The 23,245-nt window shown below is 37.6% G+C and overlaps 1 protein-coding gene across 3 annotated transcripts in view; it reads left to right on the top strand.

Moving 5' to 3' along the window:
- Positions 1 to 18,223, top strand: part of DNAJC25 (DnaJ heat shock protein family (Hsp40) member C25) — a 28,024-nt gene extending 9,801 nt beyond the window's left edge. The window contains exons 2-4 of one of the 3 annotated variants that reach the window (XM_059411069.1): positions 13,221 to 13,343; positions 15,267 to 15,737; positions 17,790 to 18,223. In XM_059411069.1, the coding sequence (XP_059267052.1) occupies positions 13,221 to 13,343; positions 15,267 to 15,737; positions 17,790 to 17,912 (717 nt within the window). In that variant the 3' untranslated portion in view covers positions 17,913 to 18,223. Of the gene's footprint in view, positions 1 to 13,220; positions 13,374 to 15,266; positions 15,738 to 17,789 lie in introns of all 3 variants that reach the window. The other 2 variants (XM_059411068.1, XM_059411070.1) reach the window with 2 other exon arrangements.
- Positions 18,224 to 23,245: the final 5,022 nt, after the last annotated feature.

The following is a 23,245-nucleotide window of genomic DNA, read 5'->3' as shown; positions in this document are numbered from 1 at the left end:
AGAACAGGGGTGCCTGAGTGTGGCAGGTTTCCCAGGTACAAGAGTGGGGAACATGGCTGAAAACAGCAAGTTTAGGTGCTGGCTTTCTGCTCTTGGTTGCCATAAACCCAGGAACTGCTACACAGTTGTGTAGCAGCTCTCTTGGCTGGTGTCAAGCAAAAGGCAGAAGCATGGTGGGAGGAATAGCACAGGTCTGTGTGACCAGAAACTGTAAAATGTGGAGTTTTGAAACTCAGTGGTGTGCCTGGGATAAAAATGCTTGATCCCAGGCCGGGTGAATGCAGAGTTCAGACAGAAACCAGGGAGATGAGAGTGATTGACTGCTTTTCTGTGAGAGCTCACTGGTCTGAACTTTCAGCTTTAGGACTAGAGAGCAGGGTGCTGCCATTTTTTCCCCATCCATCAGTGCTGAAGCCTTCAGAGAGCAAAACAGTGCCACATAGTGGAACCGAGAGCAGCTTGTGCTGAGCCTGGGCCCCTGGCAAGGGAGGCACATTTCTACTAGGGCAAGGCACTTGAGAATCAGAAGATGACCAGGAACAAGTGGCTTGCACCAAATTTACTGATCATAGATGGCTACAGCTCTTGGGGAAAGTAGTATATATAGCATTTGTGTTTTTTTTTTTTTTTTATTCTTTAGTTTTTCAGTATCCTTTTCTTGTTATTATTTTTTCAATTTCTATTTTTATATATATGTATACATATATTTTATTCTTTGTTTCTTTTCCTTGTATTTTATTTTTGTGTATATATATATATATATATATATATATATATACACTTGTGTGTGTGTGTGGTGTGTGTATGTATATAAATTTTCTTTCTTATTTTGAGATCTAGTTTCCTTTAACAAGCAGACCAAAACACACCCAGGATCTAGTGTTTTGTTTTATTTTTTTGTTTCTTATTTATTTTTCTTCTTGTTTTTGTTTTTTTCTGATTTATTTTGTGTGTGCATTTTTTTTCTGTTGTTATTGTTATTGTTGTTTTTCTCATTCTTTCTTCTATTCTTTTCTGGACAAAATGATGAGACTGAGAAATTTCCCCCAAAAGAAAGAACAGGAGGTAGTACTCACTGCCAGGGATTAAATCAGTATGAATATAAGTAAGATGTCTGAACTAAATTTAAAACAACTATTATAACGATACTAGTGGGCTTGAAAAAAGCATAGAAGACACTATAGAACCCCTTACTGTAGAAATAAAAGAACTAAAATCTAGTCAGGCAGAAAATAAAAATGCTATTACTGAGATGCAGTCCCAAATGGAGGCTATAAAAATGAGGATGAAATAGACAGAAGAAAGAGTCAGTGATGTAGATGATAAAATGGTGGAAAATAAGCTGAAAAGAAGAAAGAAAACTACTGGATCTTGAAAGGAGACTTAGAGAACTCAGTGATTCCATAAGTGAAATAATATCCAAATAATAAGGGTCTCAGAAGATGAAGAGCAGGAGAGAGGGGCAGAAGGTTTATTTGAACAAATTATAGCTGAGAACTTCCCTAACCTGGGGAAGGAAAGAGGCATTTAAGTCCAGGAGGCACAGAGAACCACCCCCCTCAAAATCAGTAAAAATAGTTCAACATTTCAACATATAATAGTGAAGTCTGCAAATGTCAAAGATAAAGAGAAAATTCTGAAAGTAGTTTGAGGCAAGAGGCCCTTAATCTGCAAGGGAAGAAACAAGGCTGGCAACAGACCTGTCCACAGAGACCTGGCAGACCAGAAAGGACTGACATGATATATACTCAATAAGATAATGGGAAAAATATGCAGCCAAGAATACTTTATCCAGCAAGAATTCAGATTAGAAGGAGAGCTAATGAGTTTCTAGGACAAACAAAAACTAAAGGAATTTGTGAACAGTAAACCAGCCCTGCAAGAGCTATTAAAGGGGATCCTTTGAATGAAGAGAGAGCCCCAAAGTGACAAAGATTAGATAGAAACAGAGAGAATGTACAGGAACAGTGACTTTACAAGTAATACAATGGTAGTAAATTCATATCTTTCAATAATGTAAATGGAGTAATGCTCCAATCAAAAGACACAGGGTATTAAAATGGATAAAAAAATAAGACCCATCGATACACTGTTTATAAGACATTCAATTTAGACCAAAAGACACCTCCAGAGTGAAAGTGAAGGGTTGGAGCACCATTTATCATGCCAGTGAATATCAAAAGAAAGCTGGAGTAGCCATCCTTATATCAGACAAACTAGAGTTTAAACCAAAAACTATACTGAGAGATAAAGAAGGGCACTATAGCATAATAAAAGGGTCTATCCAACAAGAAGATTAACAATTGTATATATTTATGCCCCTAACTTGGGAGTAGCCAAATATATGAACCAATTAATAACAAAATTAAAGAAACTTACTGATGATAATACAATATAATAATAAAATAATAATGTCTGTCATAGCAAAATATAGATCAGTTAAACAGATCAACAAGGAAACAAGAGTTTTGAATGATACACTGGACCAGGTGTATTTAACAGATATAGTCATCCTAAAGCAACAGTATACACATTCTTCTCGAGTACATATGGAGCATTTTCCAGAATAGATCACATGCTGGGCCACAAATCAGGTCTCAACCAGTACAAAAAAAATCCAAGATTATGCCATGCATAATTCTCAGACCACTATGCTTTAAAACTTGAAGTCAACCACAAGAAAAAATTTGGAAGGACCACAAATACATGGAGGTTAAAGAGCATCCTACTAAATAACGAATGGTGGGTGGGGAGGGGGCACCGGCATGGCTTAGTTGGTTATGCATATGCCTTCGGCTCAGATCATGATGCCAAGGTCCTGAGATTGAGCCCTGTGTCAGGCTCCCTATAGGGAGCCTGCTTCTCCCTCTCCTCCCTACTCATGTTCTCTCTTACTATCTCTGTCGGTCTCTCAAATAAATAAATAGAATCTTTATTTATTTATTTATTTTTAAAAGATTTTATTAATTTATTTGACAGACAGAGGCTGAGAGGCAGGTAGAGAGAGAGAGAGAGGAGGAAGCAGGCTCCCCGCCGAGCAGAGAGCCTGACACGGGGCTCTATCCCATGACACTGGGATCATGACCTGAGTCGAAGGCAGAGGCTTTAACCCACTGAGCCACCCAGGCTCCCCAATAAATAGAATCTTAAAAAAAAAAAAAAAAAAAAAAAAAAAAGAATGACTGCGTAAACCAGGAAATTAAAGAAGAATTTTTAAAAAATGCACGGAAGCAAATGAAAGTGAAAATACAACAGTTCAGAACCTTTGGGATGCAGCAGAGGTGGTCCCAAGAGGGAACTATATAGCAACACAGGCCTTTCTTAAGAAACAAGAAAAGTCTCAAATACCCAACCTAACATTACACTAAAAGAGCTGGAGAAAGAACAGCAAATAGGGTGCCTGAGTGGCTCAGTCAGTTAAATAACTGACTCTTGATTTCAGCTCAGGTTATGATCCCAGAGTCCTGGGATCAAGCCCCAAATTAGGCTATTAGGCTTACCACTCAGCAGGGAGTCTGCTTCTCTCCCTCTTCCTCTGCCCTCCCCCCTAACATGTGTACTCTCTCTTTCTCTCTAATTAAACAACAACAACAACAACAACAAAAACCCCACCAGAAACAGCAGATAAAGCCTAAATCCAACAGGAGAAGAGAAAGAATAAAGATCAGAGCAGAAATCAATGATACAGAAGTTTAAAAACCTGTAGAACAAATCAGTGAAACTAGGAGCTTGTTCTTTGAAAGACTTAATAAGATTGATAAACTGCTAGCCAGGCTTATCAAGAAAAAGAAAGGAAGGACCCAAGTAAATAAAATCATGAATGAAAGAGGAGAGATCACAACCAACATCAAAGAAATACCGTTTTAAAAAACACATTATAGGGCAATTATATGCCAACAAATTCGGTAATCTGGAAGAAGTGGTTCATTCCTAGAAACATACAAACTACCAAAACTGAAACAGGAAGAAATAGAAAATCTGAACAGAACCATAACCACCAAGAAAATTGAAGCAATAATTAAAAATCTCCTAACAAACAAGAGTCCAGGACCAGACGGCTTCCCAGGGGAATTCTACGAGCATTTTAAAGAAGAAATAATAACCAGTTCTTCTGAAACTGTTTAAAAAAACAGAAATGGAAGGAAACTTCTAAACTCTTTCAGTGAGGCCAGTATTACCTTGATCCCTAAACTAGACAAAGACCCCACCAAAAAGGAGAATTACAGACCACCATCTCTGATGAACATGGATGCAAAAATTCTCAACAAGATAATTAGCCAGTAGAATTAAACAGTACAATAAAAGGATGATTCGTCACGACCTAGTGGGATTTATTCCAGGGCTGCAAGGGTGGCTCAGCATCAACAAACCAATCAGTGTGATACACTACATTAATAAAAGAAAGGACAAAAACCATATTCTCTCAGTAGATGCAGAAAAAGCATTTGACAAAGCACAGCATCCTTTCTTGATTAAAACTCTTAACAGTGTAGAGATAAGGGTACATACCTCAATATCATAAAAGCCATCTATGAAGAACACAGCAGATATCGTTCTCAATGGGGAAAAACTGAGGGCTTTTCCCCTAAAGTCAGGAACACAACAGATATGTCCACCATCACTACTGTTGTCCAACATAGTACCAGAAGTCCTAGCCTCAGCAATCAGACACAAAATGAAATAGAATGCATCTGAATCAGCAAAGAAGTCAAACTCGCACTTTTCCCAGAAAATATGATACTCTGTGTGGAAATCCCAAAGACTCCACCTCAAAATTGCTAGAACTCATACAGGAATTCAGCAAAGTGGCAAATCCGTTGCGTTTCTATACACTAACAATGTGACAAAAGAAAGAGAAATCAGGAGTCAGTCTCATTTACAATTGCACCAAAAACTATAAGATAACTAGGAATAAACCTAACAAAAAGGGCAAAGGATCTGTACTCAGAAAACTATAGAACACTCATGAAAGAAATTGAGGAAGACACAAAGAAATAGAAAAATGTTCCATACTCTTGGATTAGAAGAACAAATATTGTTAAAATGTCTATGCTACCTAGAGCAATCTATACATTCAGTGCAATCCCTATCAAAATACAACCAACTTTTTTCACAGAGCTGGAACAAATAATCCTAAATTTGTATGGAACCAGAAAAGAGTCTGAATAGCCAAAGGAATGTTGAAAAAAGGAAACCAAAGCTGATAGCATCACATTCCGGACTTCAAGCTATATTACAAAACTAAAATCATCAAGACAATGTGGTACTGGCACAAAAACAGAAGAATAGATCAATGGAACAGAATAGAGAACCCAGAAATGAACCCCCAACTCTATGGTACTATTCTTCAGCAAAGCAGGAAAGAATATCCAATGGAAAAAAGTTTCTTCAACAAGTGGTGCTGGGAAAATTGGACAGCCACATGTAAAAGAATGAAACTGGACCATTTTCTTACACCATACAGAAAAATAAACTCCAAAGGGATAAAAGACTAAATATGAGACAGGAATCCATCAAAATCCTATTAAAAATTTGGCGTTTTTTGGAGTTGCTGCCCAGCAAGCAGCAACTCTCTGACCTTGGCCATGGCAACTTCTTACTAGACATATCTCCAAAGGCAAGAGAAACAAAAGCAAAAATGAACTATGGGGTGGGGGATGCCTGGGTGGCTCAGTCGTTAAGCATCTGCCTTCAGCTCAGGTCATGATCTCAGGGTCCTGGGATCGAGCTCCGCATCGGGCTCCCTGCTTGGCAGGAATCCTGCTTCTCCCTCTCTCACTCCCCCTGCTTGTGTTCCCTCTCTTGCTGTGTCTCTCTCTGTCAAATAAATAAATTAAATCTTAAAAAATGAACTACTGGGACTTCATCAAGATAAAAAGCTTTTGCACAACAAAAGAAATAGTAAAACTAAAGGCAACCTATGGAATGGGAAAAGATATTTGCAAATGACTTAGCAGATAAAGGGCTAATATTCAAAATCTGTAAAGACCTTTTTGAACTCAATACCCAAAGAACAAAAAATACAGTCAAGAAATAGGCAGAAGACATGAACAGACATTTCTCCAAAGAACACATACAGATGGCCAATAGACACATGAAAAATGCTCAACATCACTTGGCATCAGGGAAATACCAATCAAAACCACAATGAGGTGTACCACCTCCCACCTATCAGAATGGCTAAAATTAACAACTCAAGATGGGGAGGATGTAGAGAAAGGGGAACCCTCTTACACTGCTAGTGGGAATCCAAACTGGTACAGCCACTCTGGAAAGCAGTATGGGTTTTCTGTGACAAGTTAAAAATAGAGATACGCTACAACTAGTGATTGCACTACTAGGTATTTATCCAAGGATACAAACAGTAATTTGAAGGGGCACATGTGCCCCAGTATTTATAGCAGCATTATAAACAGTAGCCAAATTATGGAATGAGGCCACATGTCCATCAGCTCATGACTGGATAAAGATAAAGATATATACATATATATATATATGTATATGTATATATATGTATATATATCCACTGGAGTATTACTCAGCCATCAAAAAGAATGAAATTGTGCCATTTACAATGATGTGGATGGAACTTATTTATTATGTTAAGTAAAATAAATCAGAGAGACAAATACCTCTGATTTCACTCATATATGGGATTTAAGAAACAAAGATGAACATAGAGGAAGGGAAAGAAAAATAAGATAAAAGTAGAGAGGGAGGCAAACCATAAGAGACTCTTTTTTTTTTTTTTTTTAAGATTTTATTTATTTATTTGACAGAGATCACAAGTAGGCTGAGAGGCAGGCAGAGAGAGAGGAGGAAGCAGGCTCCCTGCGGAGCAGAGAGCCCGATGTGGGGCTCGATCCCAGGACCCTGGGATCATGACCTGAGCCGAAGGCAGAGGCTTTAACCCACTGAGCCACCCAGGCGCCTCCCATAAGAGACTCTTAAAGATAGGAAACAAACTGAGGGCTGCTAGAGGAGAGGTGGTTGGGGGTAAGGGGTTACTGGGTGATGGGCTTTAAGGAGGGCACTTGTTGTAATGAGCACTGGGCATTATATGCAACTGATGAATCACTAAATTCTGCCCTGAAACTAATAATATAGTATGTGCTAACTAAATGGAATTTACAGAATTTTAAAAAAATGTACAAAATATATTATATTTTCATATATTTTTGATTCCTGGCCTTTAACATCCTAAAATGGTTTCTACTATCTGTGTAACTGAAAATTTTTACTGTAAAGGTGGCTGCAATATCAAATTATTGCAATTATGTATCTTGAGATCAAACAGTTCATTATTTCTTTCAAGGGCAAGAACGTAATATATTTTTGCCTCTGGGGAGGGGGGAGAATGATCATTTTCCTAAGAGAAGGAAGGATTCAGTGCTTTCTTTGCTTGTGGGTTTCCTCTTGTTCACTTTTGATCTAGATATTGGTGGTTATGTTCCAGTCCTCCTGCATGTGCCCACAAGGATTGGGAGTGGAGTGGACACCAGCAGAAGCACCATTTTTTCCTGTAGACATTAGAAACAAGGAGCTTTTTGCCCTGCTTGTCAAGGCTCAGGACAGAGAGGAGGAAGAAACAAGTATAAAGGTTTTGGTTTTGGAAAGAAGTTGGAATCTCCTGACCCTGGGACCTTAAGATCCACAAAATTGCTGAAAGAAAAAGTACTACCTTATTGAAAGGTAAGACATTAAACTGTTTTAAGGTTTAAGCCGTTTTAGCCACAGTAGCATGTTTTCATAAGCTGTGAAATCAAGCAGTCATTTCCGCTAAGTAAGGTTTTTGTGAAATAATCACCCATCCAGCCTTCCTGGTGAGATAAAGACCTGTATGGCTCAAGGGATGTTTATAGTGAGGGAGAGCTTTTATAAAATTGTACTCATTTTTTAAATGACATTTACTGAATGCCAGGCACTGTGGTAGGCCTTGGATATACAGAGATTAAAGTGTCAGTCACCCTACCTATCTTCCAGAAGTTCTTATTCAAGGAAAGAAAAAAACCCTGATGATTACAATGTGATAAGTGCTATAATAAATAGGTCACATGTGTAATATAAGAGTGGTCTAAATCTGAAGCAGTTATGTTTGTGCCCTAAAGGATTAATGGAAGCTCTTGAGGCTGGAAGAAAGGGATGGATATTTGAGGTAGAGGGAGTTATATGTTTAAAAACATAGGTATGAAAGAGTGTGCTGTATTGTAAGAACACACCAAATTGCAGAAATTACCTGATGTTTGCTGTGGGGCAGAAGAGGGGCAAGTGATGAGATGTTGCTAGGTGGGAGTGGATTAATTATGGAGGTCTTGTTGGATGCTAGGGAATTTTTAGCTTACTTAATAAGCCATGGGGCAGCACTGAAGATGAAAACAATTGTGGGACTACCTGAGTTTTAAGATGGATAGGAGAAAAAATAAGTATACTGGTTTTAAAATAAGTCTGTGCCTGTAGCTCTCAGTGGGGTCCCAGTCTCTTGTCTTGTCTTTTTTTGCTAATATTCCTCTATCCTTGTGTTCTTACTAGATTGATTCTAAACTTTGTAGGTTACGGGAGAGTAGGATTTTGATTTAGACTATTGAGAACTAACTCTCCAATTTGTGCCAACCTGGAACACCTTCCAAAGTGTATTCTGCATGTCTCAACCTAAAATAATTTTCTTCATTCTGGAGAGAAAGCTGTAAACCCAAGAGTAAAGATGTTGGTTAACTAATGCTGTAACAAGGAGGTGGCCAACTCTTCTTGTCTTTAAAAACAAGATCATAAATTTATGGTGACCCTCCCCCCCACCATGGAAAAGAAAATCATCCTAAGAGAAGTCAGACTTGATCCTGAAATCTTCTGCAGGAATTAGTTAATTTGAGGACTTATTAGAGAGTCCTGGTTGCAGGAGAGACGCCAGACACAAGGTACAGATTTTGGAGTGGCTGTTTGTTGAAGTGTTAGTTGACCATCCTATTTTAGAGGAGCTCAAGACTCAGTAAAGTAAGTCACACATTTAGGGACCAGGGAGAAGATGGTGACCCTAGTGGAAGATCTGGGTGAACTGTTCAAATAGGGATTTCTGCATTCTGTGGATTGTGACCTTTACTAAGATAAGGGAAAAAAGAAGGAAGGATATTATTATTGGATCTGTGACATTCACATAGTAGATTTTAATGACATTCAAAGATCTTGCTGTATACTTTAACCAGAAGGAATACAGTCAAGTTGGGCAAATGGCTCTATATAGATAAGGATGCTGGAGATCTGTTGGAATCTGACCTCAGTATGGCAGTTGGTTTCAAAACGACATGTAATCTAGTTGGAACAAGGAGAAGAATCGTATTTGAAGAAATACATTTCAAAAGTCATCTGCTAAGATTGGGAAGCTGAATTAAAAGTCACAGATTCTAGGCCAAAAGCAGAACATTTCTTTTTTTTTTTTTTTTTTTTTTTTTAAAGATTTTATTTATTTATTTGACAGAGAGAAATCACAAGTAGGCAGAGAGGCAGGCAGAGAGAGAGAGAGAGAGGAGAAAGCAGGCTCCCTGCTGAGCAGAGAGCCCGATGCGGGACTCGATCCCAGGACCCTGAGATCATGACCTGAGCCGAAGGCAGCGGCTTAACCACTGAGCCACCCAGGCGCCCCAAAGCAGAACATTTCTATAAAATTAGTCCAAAAAGCAAAAACTGGAGGGAAAAATCGAAAAATTCTTAAAAGATGTCTTGAGGTACTCAAAATGAGATACATCAAGAGTAGTAGGCTTTAGGGGCGCCTGGGTGGCTCAGTGGGTTAAAGCCTCTGCCTTCAGCTCAGGTCATGATCCCGGGGTCCTGGGATCGAGCCCCGCATCGGGCTCTCTGCTCAGCTCTCTGCCTGCCTCTCTGCCTAATTGTGATCTCTGTCAAATAAATAAATAAAACCTTAAAAAAAAAAAGAGTTGTAGGCTTTAGTCTTCAGAGCTATCTGTGACCTATAAAGTTTCTGTCTGTCCTATAAAGTTTTACCCTCTTTAGGTTAGAAGCTCTAAAGTATGATAATTGCTTATAGAAAGAATAATACATTGACAATTGAGGTGTGTGGCAGTTATCACAGAAAATCTTTTTTGATAGAAAGGAACATTCAAGGAGTAAATCTGAAAATGATAACAGCCTGAGCTCAGCCCTCCTTATAGAACAGTTCTCATACTGACCCTCTAAATAGTCCTATGGAATAGAATTTAAATATATTTATATTTAATTCTACTAGATACTAGTTTATCTAGTTTGAAATTCTAGTCAGAGGTAAAAAATATTTTGAAGGTACTGAACCTAAGAGAATTGTCATTCAAATTCAGAGGTTTTTTTTTTTTAAAGATTTTATTTATTTATTTGTCAGAGAGAGAGAGAGGGAGAGCAAGCACAGGCAGACAGAGTGGCAGGCAGAGTCAGAGGGAGAAGCAGGCTCCCTGCAGAGCAAGGAGCCTGATGTGGGACTCGATCCCAGGACACTGGGATCATGACCTGAGCTGAAGGCAGCTGCTTAACCAACTGAGCCACCCAGGTGTCCCAAGAGTTTTTCTTTTTTTAAAATATTTTATGTATTTATTTGACAGAGAGAGATCACAAGTAGGCAAAGAGGCAGGCAGATAGAGAGAGAGAGGAAAGCGGGCTCTCTCTGCTCAGCAGAGAGCCCAATGCGGGACTTGATCCCAGGACCCTGGGATCATGACCTGAGCCGAAGGCAGCGGCTTAACCCACTGAGCCACCCAGGCGCCCCGTCAGAGTTTTTTTTTTTTAATTTCTTTAAAAATTTTTTTTTTAAATTTAGGATTTTAATTATTTGAGAAAGAGCATATACAAGTCAGGGGAGGAGCAGAGGGACAGAGGGAGAAACAGGCTCCCTGCTGAGCAGGCAGCCTGACACAGGGCTCAATCCTAGGACTCTAGGATCTTTACCTGAGTCAGAGCAGACATTTAACTGACTGAGTCCCCCAGGTGCTTCCAGAATTCTTAAAAAAAAAATAAATAAATAAAACTTATTTATTTATTTATTCATTCATTCATTCATTCATTTATTTATTTATTTATGAGAGAAAGTGCGTGTGCACAAGGAAAGAAACAGAGGAAGAGGGACAAGCAGACTCCATGCTGAGTGCAGAGCCCGAAATGGGGCTCGGATTTCAGGAGCCTAGATCATGACCTGAGCCAAAATCGAGTCAGGTGCTTAACTACTAAACCACCCAAATGCTCCACAAATTCAGAATTCTTAGTAGGAAATATATGATTTTAATGGTACAGAAGAGATTTTGTCATTAGCTATGTCATTATTTTAAATCTAAGAAACTGCACGTTGGAGGATTAGGTGGTCCCTAATAGACCTAAGAGCCTCTGTCTGTGGTAGGAAAGCACTAAGTGTAGATTTTGAAATGCCTTTAGTTAAGTATTTGCAACTTTATGAATGTTGAATACTTCATCCTAGAAAGACATCCTCTAGGTTAAAAAAGGTTTTTTAAATTTTCCTAATGATTTATAGTATACTCCCTTATATAAGAGTAAAGAATTTGTTGTGGTTTTACTCTAACATTTTTTGAACAAAGAAAAAATGGGGGTGCATGGCTGGCTCAGTTGGCTGGCTATAATATGCAACTCTTAATCTCTGGATTGTGAGTTCAAGCCCCACATGGGGGTAGAGTTTACTTTAAAAAAAAAAAAAAGACAAAATAGGTTTCCTGTGTGACAAAGAAAAAAAAAATCAAATCATAACCCAATTTAATTGTTCTTCAGTGTATGTAGCTCAGTAAGAGATTGGCATTTATCCCTATTTAAAATTAAAGGTTTTAAGAAGTGTTTTATTTGTGAACACTCAGAGTAGCATTTCAGAATGCAGTGATTTTTTTTTTTCAATGTGTTTGTATGATTAAGAAGTATGTATATGTTAGTTTATTATGAGCTGGGCTGTGACAATGTTAATAATAGTATTATAGGGCGCCTGGGTGGCTCAGTGGGTTAAGCCACTGCCTTTCAGGTCATGATCTCAGGGTCCTGGGATCGAGTCCCACATCGGGCTTTCTGCTCTCTCTCTCTCTGCCTGCCTGTCTACTGTGATCTCTGTCTGTCAAATAAACAAATAAAATCTTTAAAAAAAATAATAGTATTATAATGTGTTATGTATTTGTAGTGTGTTTTTGTATAATGTTGCCATTTGATATTCAAAACACTAAAACTAGTAGAGCAGATACCATCTGTTTTACAAATGAGGAAGAGTGAGGCTCAGAGAGGCTAAAAATACCACTTGAAGTCACAGAGTTAAACACCATTATATTGCATCAAGGCTTCTTTGAGATGAGCATAATTCAGTTTTATAGGCACAGACTGGCTTCGTCTGCATTTTATTGTCTTAATCATTGCTTTTAACAGAAAACTTTCTACACAAGGCTAGAAAAGGATTGTGAATATCCGTAGTAGAGACAAACATTTATTCCTATCAACAATTTTTTTTTTTTTTTAAAGATTTTACTTATCCATTTGACAGAGAGAGATCACAAGTAGGCAGAAAGGCAGGCAGAGAGAGAGCGAGGATGCAGGCTCCATGCCGAGCAGAGAGCCCGATGCGGGGCTCGATCCCAGGACCCTGGGATCACGACCTGAGCCAAAGGCAGAGGCTTTAACCCACTGAGCCACCCAGGCACCCCTCAACAATTTTTTTAAAAAGATTTAATTTATTTATTTACTTGATAGACAGAGATCACAAGTAGACAGAGAGGCAGGCAGAGAGAGGAAGAAGCAGGCTCCCTGCCGAGCAGAGAGCCCGACGTGGGGCTCTATCCCAGGACCCAAAGGCAGAGGCCTTAACCCACTGAGCCACCCAGGTGCCCCCCTATCAACAATTATTGAGAGAAGGTATCAACATGTTTTCTTAAGTTACAAGAACACAACATCCTTATTACCACCATAACACTGGCTAAAACGGCATGCTTAATAGTTATTAAAATGTTTTTCTTTTTCCAGGAGGACTAACAATACTTGAGAATTTGGAGAGATTACTTTTATTATGGTTATACCTAATATGAAAGTTCTAGAAACCAGTTAATATGTGCTTTTGAAGAGTGGTAGGGAATTTTTTGATTCTGATAGTTTCACTTTTATTCAGATTAATTGTACATGGTTATAAAATTTTTTTTGACTTAACAGATTATAAATTATGGCCATTTTCTGAAATACCCTATGAAATTGGGTATCTTGTTATTTTACAGGATGAAGAAACACGAAAAGATTATGACTACATGCTGGATCACCCAGAAGAGTACTATAGCCATTACTACCACTACTACAGCAGGCGCTTAGCCCCTAAAGTGGATGTTAGAGTTGTGATTTTGGTCAGTGTATGTGCTATTTCAGTGTTTCAGGTGTGTATTGATGGAGGTGTGTGTCTGCATGTGTGTACTTGAGTGCACGTTGCCTAGTGCTGGTTATTAAAAGTGAATTAGAAGTACCTTTTTGTAAAATTTTACCTGTACTTGAGGCTACTATTTTTTAGACTAGAAAAGTAATCATTTATTCAACCAACTTATTAACATTGGAATCTTTGTCAGTGGCAAATCCAAGAAATTGATGAATAACATCATTATATAATAAGAAAACCCAACAAAGATCTTTTTTTCATTGTTTCTTTTAGAGTATTTCCCTCCTAACCTGATAATATTACTTTTGTAGGACTTTTCAATGATTGCCCATTATATTTGTGAAAAACCTGAATTTCTTAATATGACCTGACAAGTCTTGGCCCCTATCCACCAAATGCCAGGAAGTGCTTGCCATCACTGTAACAACCAAAAATGTCCCTTGCATTTCCACTGCCTGCTAAGGGCAGTTTTGCTTTGGTTGAAACTACTGAAATAGATTAAAATAGTAATCTTTGATGTTGTTTTAAATGTCATAAAAATTTAACTTCAGCTTGAAATGAGTTTTTCCTACTGTTAAATTAACCACAGCTATCATGTCTTATTTTAGAGGAAAGGAACATGTCAGGTGACTAGAATGAATCAATTTGCTAGTCTGAAAAATGCTTCTCTAGTTTAATTCCCAGAAATAGGATTCACTTTATATGACAAAAAGAATTACTATTGAATACTAAGGTTGTGCATTTTAAATATATTTGCTTTTGCAGGAATATTTTCCTTTCAAAGGGGAAGCAGGGATAATTTTACCTTTCTGTTTTGGATATAATACCCTGGTAACATTTTTCCCCCTAGTCCTAATAGAGTGCTACTATAATATTTCAAGATATTATTGGTATAACTGCAGTATTCTTTCAGTAAAATAGCAAATGAAATGTGGAAATTGAAGAATAGGATGTTTCCTGACAATTAATGAAACCCTTTATGTATATTTATCAAATAAGTTATATGTTTTCCAGTCAAATAAGAGTTCAAACATGTTAGAATCCTTTACTTCAGAATATGATGAGCATTAACTGTATATATTGAGATGGTTTAGGAAAGAGATGGGAATAAATATAGTTGCCTTAGTCTATAGCCTGTGATTTTTCTTCTTTTAAACAAGTTCCTCACCGGCAAGTTTTGCCATGTAACTCTTCCCCCGCCAGAACGTAGATCACAGTCTCACAGTCTTAAAAACAAAAGAAAGATTTCTTAATGGTGATCTAGGGAAAGCCAAATGGTAGATTTGAAGTCATAGATGTGATATGATTCTATTGATTCATCACCTAATCTTGGGTATCTCCTTTCTGAATTAATGGCTTTTGGCCTAGGTTAGGGCTTACCTGATTTATCCAGCTTCAGGTCCCATGTACATGTGGGTGGGCATTATTTCAGGTTTATCTTTTACTTACAGAGAAAGAAGATTGAGGTCCCTATTTTTTTAAATTAAGTAAGCTCTATGCTGAATGTGGGGCTTAAAATCATGACCCCAAGATCAAGAGTTGTATGCTGTACTGACTGAGCCAACCAGGTACCCCTTGAGGTCCCTGTTTTTTTTTTTTTTTTTTTTAATATTTTATTTATTTATTTGTCAGCGAGAGCGAGCACAGGCAGACAGAGAGGCAGGCAGAGTCAGAGGGAGAAGCAGGCTCCCTGCGAGCAAGGAGCCCGATGTGGGACTCGATCCCAGGACGCTGGGATCATGACCTGAGCCGAAGGCAGCTGCTTAACCAACTGAGCCACCCAGGCGTCCCGAGGTCCCTGTTTTTAATCAGAATTGCTTTGGGTAGGGGGGATGGTGTTCACCAGGGTGCACTTTGATAGTAAAAATGACCTATTTTTCTTTGTTAAATATTTCAGTTTTTCAGCTGGTGGAACAGCTACGACAAGGCAATCAGCTACCTAGCCACAGTGCCCAAATATCGTATCCAAGCCATGGAGATTGCCAAGCAGCAGGGGTTACTCAGAAAAGCCAAAGAGAAGGGCAGAAACAAAAAGTCCAAAGAGGAAATTCGTGACGAGGAGGAGAATATCATAAAAAACATTATAAAAAGTAAAATAGATATAAAGGGAGGCTATCAGAAACCCCAGATATGTGATCTTCTCCTGTTTCAAATTCTCTTAGCACCTTTTCACCTGTGCTCATATATAGTCTGGTATTGTCGGTGGATCTATAATTTTAACATCAAAGGTAAAGAATATGGAGAAGAAGAAAGACTATATATCATACGGAAATCCATGAAGATGTCGAAATCTCAGTTTGATAGTCTAGAAGATCATCAGAAAGAAACTTTTCTTAAACGAGAGCTCTGGATAAAGGAGAATTATGAGGTGAGTAATTACTTGCTGGAGTTTTTGTGTCATCTTACTTATGAAATTAAAATTTGGTGTAGGAGAAGGGATTATAGAAATGCACTCCAGTTTCTGAAATCCAGGATTTAAAATTATGAATAAAGGTCTTATTTTTATTGAAAGTGTGACTATATTTGGTAGTGGAAAGTAAGTTTTTAACCTGTAATTTGTCTTAAGAGATGAACTTCCAATATTTTAACTGACTCATGCTAAAAATCTTTATGATGGTCTAATTTGTTATGTTAAACAGCAGTGGGATAATAATGTATGATTGCAAGCATGTCACAACAACTTTCTATTAATTGCTCTAATTAAAATTTGTTCTTTCCCACATTTTCTTTCAGTCATATAAACTTAGCTACAGGGATTAAAAAACAAAGCAAACATGGGAATAAGGGAGGGAGGAGGACATGGAAATGTTGAAATAACTTCATTTCAAAACAGAGCACAGATGCTTCTGTGTAATAACTAACTTATGTATGAAAGGTTACTTTCATTTTCTTAAAAATGCCTCTAAAGTTTGGGCAGCTTAATAAATGTTATATTCTATAATTGTCAGTTACCTTGAGGTGATCAGCCGCTTAGCTGAAGTCTTAAAGGAACTATTTATCTCATCATAATGATATTATTTTAGGTTTTAGGCAGAATTAATTGGCTAATGTATTAAAGATAAGAATAAAGCACAGTGATGAGGCACCTGGCTGGCTCAGTCTGTAAAGCATGTGACTCTTGATCTCAAGGTCATTAGTTTGAACCTCACATCAGGGTAGAGTTTATTTAAAACAAAACAAACTATAGGGAGGGTATGTGCTACGGTGAGTGCTGTGAATTGTATAAGACTGATGAATTACAGACCTGTACCCCTGAAACAAATAATACATATGTTAATTTTAAAAAGATATTAAAAAATAAAAAGAATACAGTATAGTAAAATCTTCTTAAGAAATCTGAATGTATTTGTGTTTTTAGTTTCATAGACATTCCTTTTTATATGTGGCATCCTAAATAGGTTTTACTGAAAGTAGAGTACCAGTTGGAATTATATTTAAGTAACTTACTATGAATTGCCAGAATGTTTTGGCAAGTAGATATAGTTAGCCTGCTTGTAATTAATGTAAAAATGGAAGGTAACATACTACTTTGCTCCTAAAGTACTTGAAAAGTTTTCTCTTAAGTAGGGTAAGCAGCCCAGTTCACAAAACTGGATCTTTCATGGAGTACTATCCTGAATTATCATATTATTCTATGAGGTGATCTTAGTCATTACTTCCCAAAATTTGGAAGTAAAGTCATTTCTTTCTAAAATTTGATGAAACTGGTTATGAAAACTTGTCCATTTAGTTTCATCTGACTTCCACAAAAGTTACAGAAATGAAGATTTTCTTTGTCCTTAACCTGTGTGGTTTGTTAACCCTTTTTGGGAACCTTAATAAAATATTTTGAAAAACCAGTAATTATCTTTGAATTTGGAGACAGTTGTATACTTAAGGTCATTTTATTCCTTGGTTAAGATCAACAAATACTGAAAGTCATCAATTTCAGAGCACAAGGTGCTGGGTGGCTCAGTGTACCTTTGACTCAGGTCATGAACCTGGGGTCCTGAGATGGAGTCCCAAATCGGGCTCTCTGCCTGCTTCCCTTCCTACTTGTGATCTCTGTCTGTCAAATAAATGAATAAAATCTTAAAAAAAATTTTTTTTTCAGAGCACCATATTAAAGAAATAAAATGGGATTCTTTAAGATTGAACATTAGTTGTAGAGAGAAAGGAATATATTCTTAGGTTACAGAAACCAGTGACAAAAATTACTAAGCTCTTGTCTTTTTTTTTTTTTTTTTTTTAATTTAACACCGAATGTTAAGGTGCTTAACTGCTTAGTATTTTTAGATGCATGGTCTTCAGAAGACAAGTCAGTACATTCATAGGAAACGTTTACCTAAAGTTATATTTGAAAAATGTAAATATGCCATAAGATAATGACAACTGTTTCCCTTTGGGTAGTAAAGTCATTTAGTGTTATTTATATGTACAGGTTTATAAACAAGAACAAGAAGAAGAACTAAAGAAAAAATTGGCAAATGACCCCAGATGGAAGAGATACAGGAGATGGATGAAGAATGAAGGGCCTGGACGGTTAACGTTTGTGGATGATTGAGGATTGCTACTATGCCAAACCTTAATTGTGATATTTTCATAACTGAATTATTTTAGAAATGTATCAACTGCTCCTCAGCAGTACTTAAAATTCCTCAAATATTTGATTAAACAGAATAATGTAGAAATTTAAATTTTCCCTTAAAACTTTATACATAAGACATTTATTATGATTGTTCAATTTTTATAATCTATTTGTGGATTTTGTTAAATGATCTGACATGAAGATTTACTTGTTGCCATTTAAAATTTTTATATGTTTAGTTAAAAGATTTGACATGAAAATTTATTAGATACCATTTAAAATTTTCACGTGTTGTTTATTCTTTATAAGTGTTTCCTTTTTCTTTGTTACAGTGCTACATTTTTCTGCTTCCATGGCCTCTAATATTTTCACAAAACATAAAAAATTCTAATTACATTGTGTCTTTAGACACAGACTTCTTTGGCAAAATGATTTCAACTGTCATGTCATCTCATTATAGTCATTCTAGGATTGAAATATGTTCAAAATATCTCTCTAGGAGAGTCTTCTGCCAGAATGTGCTTATATTATTTTTCCCCGTCATAATATTCTTATTAAGATCAGAAACTCTCCAGGAGAGCGAATCAACCTTCATGTCCTTGTAGGATGATCTTGATTACAGTCATTATAGGACTATAACTGTATTCTCGAACATTTTTTCCAGAAGAAACCTTAAAAAGGTCTTTTGTACCACAGTATTGCTTTCCCGAACCCCTTCAGTTAAAAAAAAAGAAAGAAAAACAGCAGAAATAGTGTACTGAAAAGTTGTTCATGTATTATTAAGTCCTTGAGTCATGAAAAATCCAGTGTACATGAGTGTATTTACATGCATTTAAACCAGAAAGAGGAGGTGCATGGTTGTGTGCTATTCTTTCAAACAGTGAAATCTCTGTTTTATACATGTGGAAGTGAAAGTAATTCACACATAAATTGACTGAAACAAGTATGATACTGCATCATGGTATTGATACACAATCATGATAGTGAATCAGTACTCCTGTTAAAGGATTTATCTCATTGCTTCATATTAATAAAATGGTTGCAATATATCACAAGTTTGTTGGTATGACATTTTAAGGATTAACATAATTGCTTTTGTATTATATAGCTTTAAAAGATTGAAGTAGATAAGATACACAGACTGTTTCTAGCTAAAATAAACTAGTGTTTTCAGGAGTGCAGCCCAAATATGTGATATATACAAAAAGGCAGGAGAGAAGAGTTTTTTTTTTGTTTTTGTTTTTAATATTTTATTTATTTATTTGACAGACAGAGATCACAAGTAGGCAGAGAGGCAGGCAGAGAGAGAGAGAGAGAGAGAGGAGGAAGCAGGCTCCCCGCCTAACAGAGAGCCTGATGCGGGGCTCAATCCCAGAACCCTGGGACCATGACCCGAGCTGAAGGCAGAGGCTTTAACCCACTGAGCCACCCAGGTGCCCCCAGGAGGGAAGAGTTTTGACCTTGTGAGTCATTTAGTCTGTGAGTGAGGACCTCAGTTACCTTAATAGATAGAAATTTGGGGAAGAACTTCAACTAGATTATCAGTAGGACCCCTTTGCTGTTATAAAATTCTGAAATAGTTACATTTTTCTAAGGCACTTGCCCCTCTGTTAAAATTTCAAACTTCTGGTATTCTGAGTTTTCTTTTTACACCCAGTAATAAGGAATAATAAAAGGACTGGGTATGTAGCATTCATAAAGGTTGGCTGATTCAAACAATGTGTGTTGGAAATTATTTTGCTTATCTGCTAGATTGTTGTATTTTTCCCTGGCTATATAGAAGCCTCATTTCTGAAATCACCCCCAGCAGCCTTCTCACTTGGTAAAAGTTTGGTTGTTCTTTGGTAAATGGACTCTCCTTAACAGGAGGACTTTGATGCTTCTCTTTTCTTCCCTCAACAAAATATGCTTCAAAATCCTATAGTGAAGGAAGAGCCAAGTGTCATTCAAGTACAATGAATAATTTTTATTCATATTCTGCCCATCCCCCCCACCAAAAAACCAAAAGCTTCTCAATTTTAGAACCATTCCGGAGAAGAATCCTGAATAGAGGATCCTACAACCTCACTAGACAGATATTTTTTCTTGTGCTTCTTTTTTAAGGGTATCCTGTCACCATTTCCTTTTGTTTGACATGTAGAGTTTATAGTGTGTAGCTGTTCATTGCTATCTATTATCACTCCATATAATTAAGGTCTGTGCTAAAATTACTCAGGATCATATTCATGTCAAATATCTTCATAAGAGATTCCACTACTAACCCTTTCCACAGTGGTCTTTTTTTTTTTCTTCAAAGATTTTATTTATTTATTTGACAGAGAGAGATCACAAGTAGGCAGAGAGGCCAGGCAGAGAGAGAGGAAGGGAAGCAGGCTCCCTGCTGAGCAGAGAGCCCCATGCGGGACTCGATCCCAGGACCCTGAGATCATGACCTGAGCCGAAAGCAGCGGCTTAACCCACTGAGCCACCCAGGCGCCCTCCACAGTGGTCTTGCCATTTTTCTTTTCTTTCCTTTTCCTTTCTCTCTTTCTAGATTTTATCTATTTATTTGACAGAGCACAGCAGGGGGAGCAGCAGGCAGAGGGAGAGGGAGAAGCAGGCTCCCCCATATGGGGCTTGATCCCAGAACCCTGGGGTCATGACCTGAGCCAATGGCAGTTGCTTAACCGACTGAGCCACTCAGGTACCCTTTAGTGGTCTTACTTTTTAATGAATTCTCCCAAGTTCTACAAATCTGAGGTTGCTGTTTCATTGCACACCTATGTGTATCATGTTAAAAATTATAATTGATAGGATTTTTAGGTGTTACATGAAAGAACAGTTGAGATTAGAGAATTAACAAGTATTTTAATACTATTGAGTTTATGTTTAGAAAATCATAGTTCATGGGCGCCTGGATGGCTCAGTGGGTTAAGCCTCTACCTTTGGCTCAGGTCATGGTCTCAGGGTCCTGGGATCAAGCCCCATATCGGGCTCTCTGCTCAGTAGGGAGTCTGCTTTCCCCCAACTCTCTGCCTGCCTCTCTGATTCTTGTGACCTCTCTGTCATATAAATAAATAAATCTTTTTTTAAAAAATCATAGTTCATTTTCTTTGAGGTTTTTTGGTTGTTTGTTTTTTTTTACTCTGGACAGGGCAGTAAACTTTTAACTCCCAAACCTTGGAGATATTTTGCCTCAATGGCAGCCATTGCTAAACTAAGCTAACATTCAGCTTATATTATGAAAGTGTCTACTGGCCCGAACAAAAAGTTTTGTGAAAAGTAAAGATAAATAGCTTTTATTAGACATCATTATAAATATAGCTACTTTAAGACATTGTCAGATCTCTGTTGAGTTGCAGTTGTGCATTTGACAGAGCTAAATCTTGGTACTGACAAACTAGTGTATGGATGAAGTGTAATTAATCTTATTTGCAAAGTGTAATACTCTTCACATTTAAGTATGGGTTAGGGCCAAATCTAGAACCTAATAACTAAGTAAAATTTGCTAAACAAATTATTTTACCTTTCTGGTTTCCTCATTTGTGAAATGAGGGGATCTTTTTAGATGATTAGGATTTAACATTCTAATATAGCCTGAAAATTCATAAAGATTTAGGGTCTGAAGTAGCTTAGATTGCCTGCAATTGAGAAATGTTACGGGTATTAAAAAGGCTGCCTAATTAGTTGTAAACTTTAATCAGATTCTTCATATTTAAAGTATTCAGAGTATCCCTGACAATTATGTATGGAATAGATCACATGGTCTTAAGTCAATGACAAATGGGGTTTCTTTTTTTTTTTTTTTTTAAGATTTTATTTATTTTGACAGATCACAAGTAGGCAGAGAGGCAGGCAGAGAGAGAAGGGGAAGCAGGCCCCCCGTTGAGCAGAGAGCCCGATGTGGGACTCGATCCCAGGACCCCAGGATCATGACCTGGGCTGAAGGCAGAGGCTTTAACCCACCGAGTCCCCCAGGTGCCCCACAAATGGGGTTTCTTAACAGACCCATCCTTCTGGGTGTCATGAGGGATGGAGAAACTTCCTCCCATTTGACAGTTCTTTATAACCCCAGGAAGAGTGAGCCAGACGCAGTGGAAGGGCTCAGGCTTTGCAGCCGGATAGACCAAGATTTGATTTCCGGCTCTGACAAGTAACTTGACTTTGTGCAGGTTAACTTGTGAACCTCATTTTCCCATTTTTAATAGTAGGATTACTAACTATGTCACAGGAATCTGGTGAGAATTAAACAAGACAGGGGTAAAGTACTGGCATATGTTATTAAATGCTCAATAAATGGGTTTTCTTGCTTTTAGAGGAAACAGGGAAGAGTCATTTTCATTTATTAAAATCCATGTTAATACGAGTGTGTTTAGTGATGACCAAAAACCCCTTGTTTCTATATTCTTTTAATAGGTATTTGAATCCCTTACCTTGGGCAAGGTACGGTGCTATAGTGGAAAAATGATGCCCCTTAGGGCTGGCATTGTATATTTTAGAGGCCCCTTGTTGTCCTTGACGTAGAAGTTAAAGCAGCTGAGATGACAACTCAAGAAAGACTGAACTTTTAGGGAAAAAAAAAAAGACTGAACTTTTAGGGACAACAAACATCAGCTACTTGCGAGTTTATGGCCTATATTTACTGCAGGGACATTGTCAGTGAGATAAAGAGGCAGGCTTGGAACAGCTGTTCACAAGGACAAATAGCCCAAACAAAGTTCCTCACTGCCTCTAAAGTCTCAAAAAATGCCTGTGAAGGGCGCCTGGGTGGCTCAGTGGGTTAAGCCGCTGCCTTCGGCTCAGGTCATGATCTCAGGGTCCTGGGATCGAGTCCTGCATGGGGCTCTCTGCTCAGCAGGGAGCCTGCTTCCTTCTCTCTCTCTCTCTGCCTGCCTCTCAGTGTACTTGTAATTTCTCTCTGTCAAATAAATAAATAAAATCTTTAAAAAAAAAAATGCCTGTGAAAATCTTTCTGGAGAAGCTGCACCCACAAAACTGCTAGTGAGTCTTTAGCTCCTGATACATTATTCTAATGCAGTGGGTATTAGAAATGAAATAGTTTTTTTTATGGTACATTACACTGTGTGTCACATGAAATACAGCTGTTAATGTGTTTTCCTGTTTCTTTTAAATCATTTTAGAAAATTGAAGGTATATGTCATTTTGACATAATGTGGCAGAAAGACTTACCTTGCCATTTTATATCATATGTATCATTATTTTTTAAAGATGTATTTATTTGCTGAGAAAGAAAGTGAGAAAGTGAGTAAGTGGGGGCAGGGCAGAGACAGGGAGAGAGAATGTCAAGCAGATTCCCCACTGAGTGCAGA

This window comes from Mustela nigripes, chromosome 9, assembly GCF_022355385.1.
Source record: "Mustela nigripes isolate SB6536 chromosome 9, MUSNIG.SB6536, whole genome shotgun sequence".
Taxonomy (NCBI): domain Eukaryota; kingdom Metazoa; phylum Chordata; class Mammalia; order Carnivora; family Mustelidae; genus Mustela; species Mustela nigripes.
Note: the sequence above shows the minus strand (reverse complement) of the source record. Positions and strands in the feature narration are given on the sequence as shown.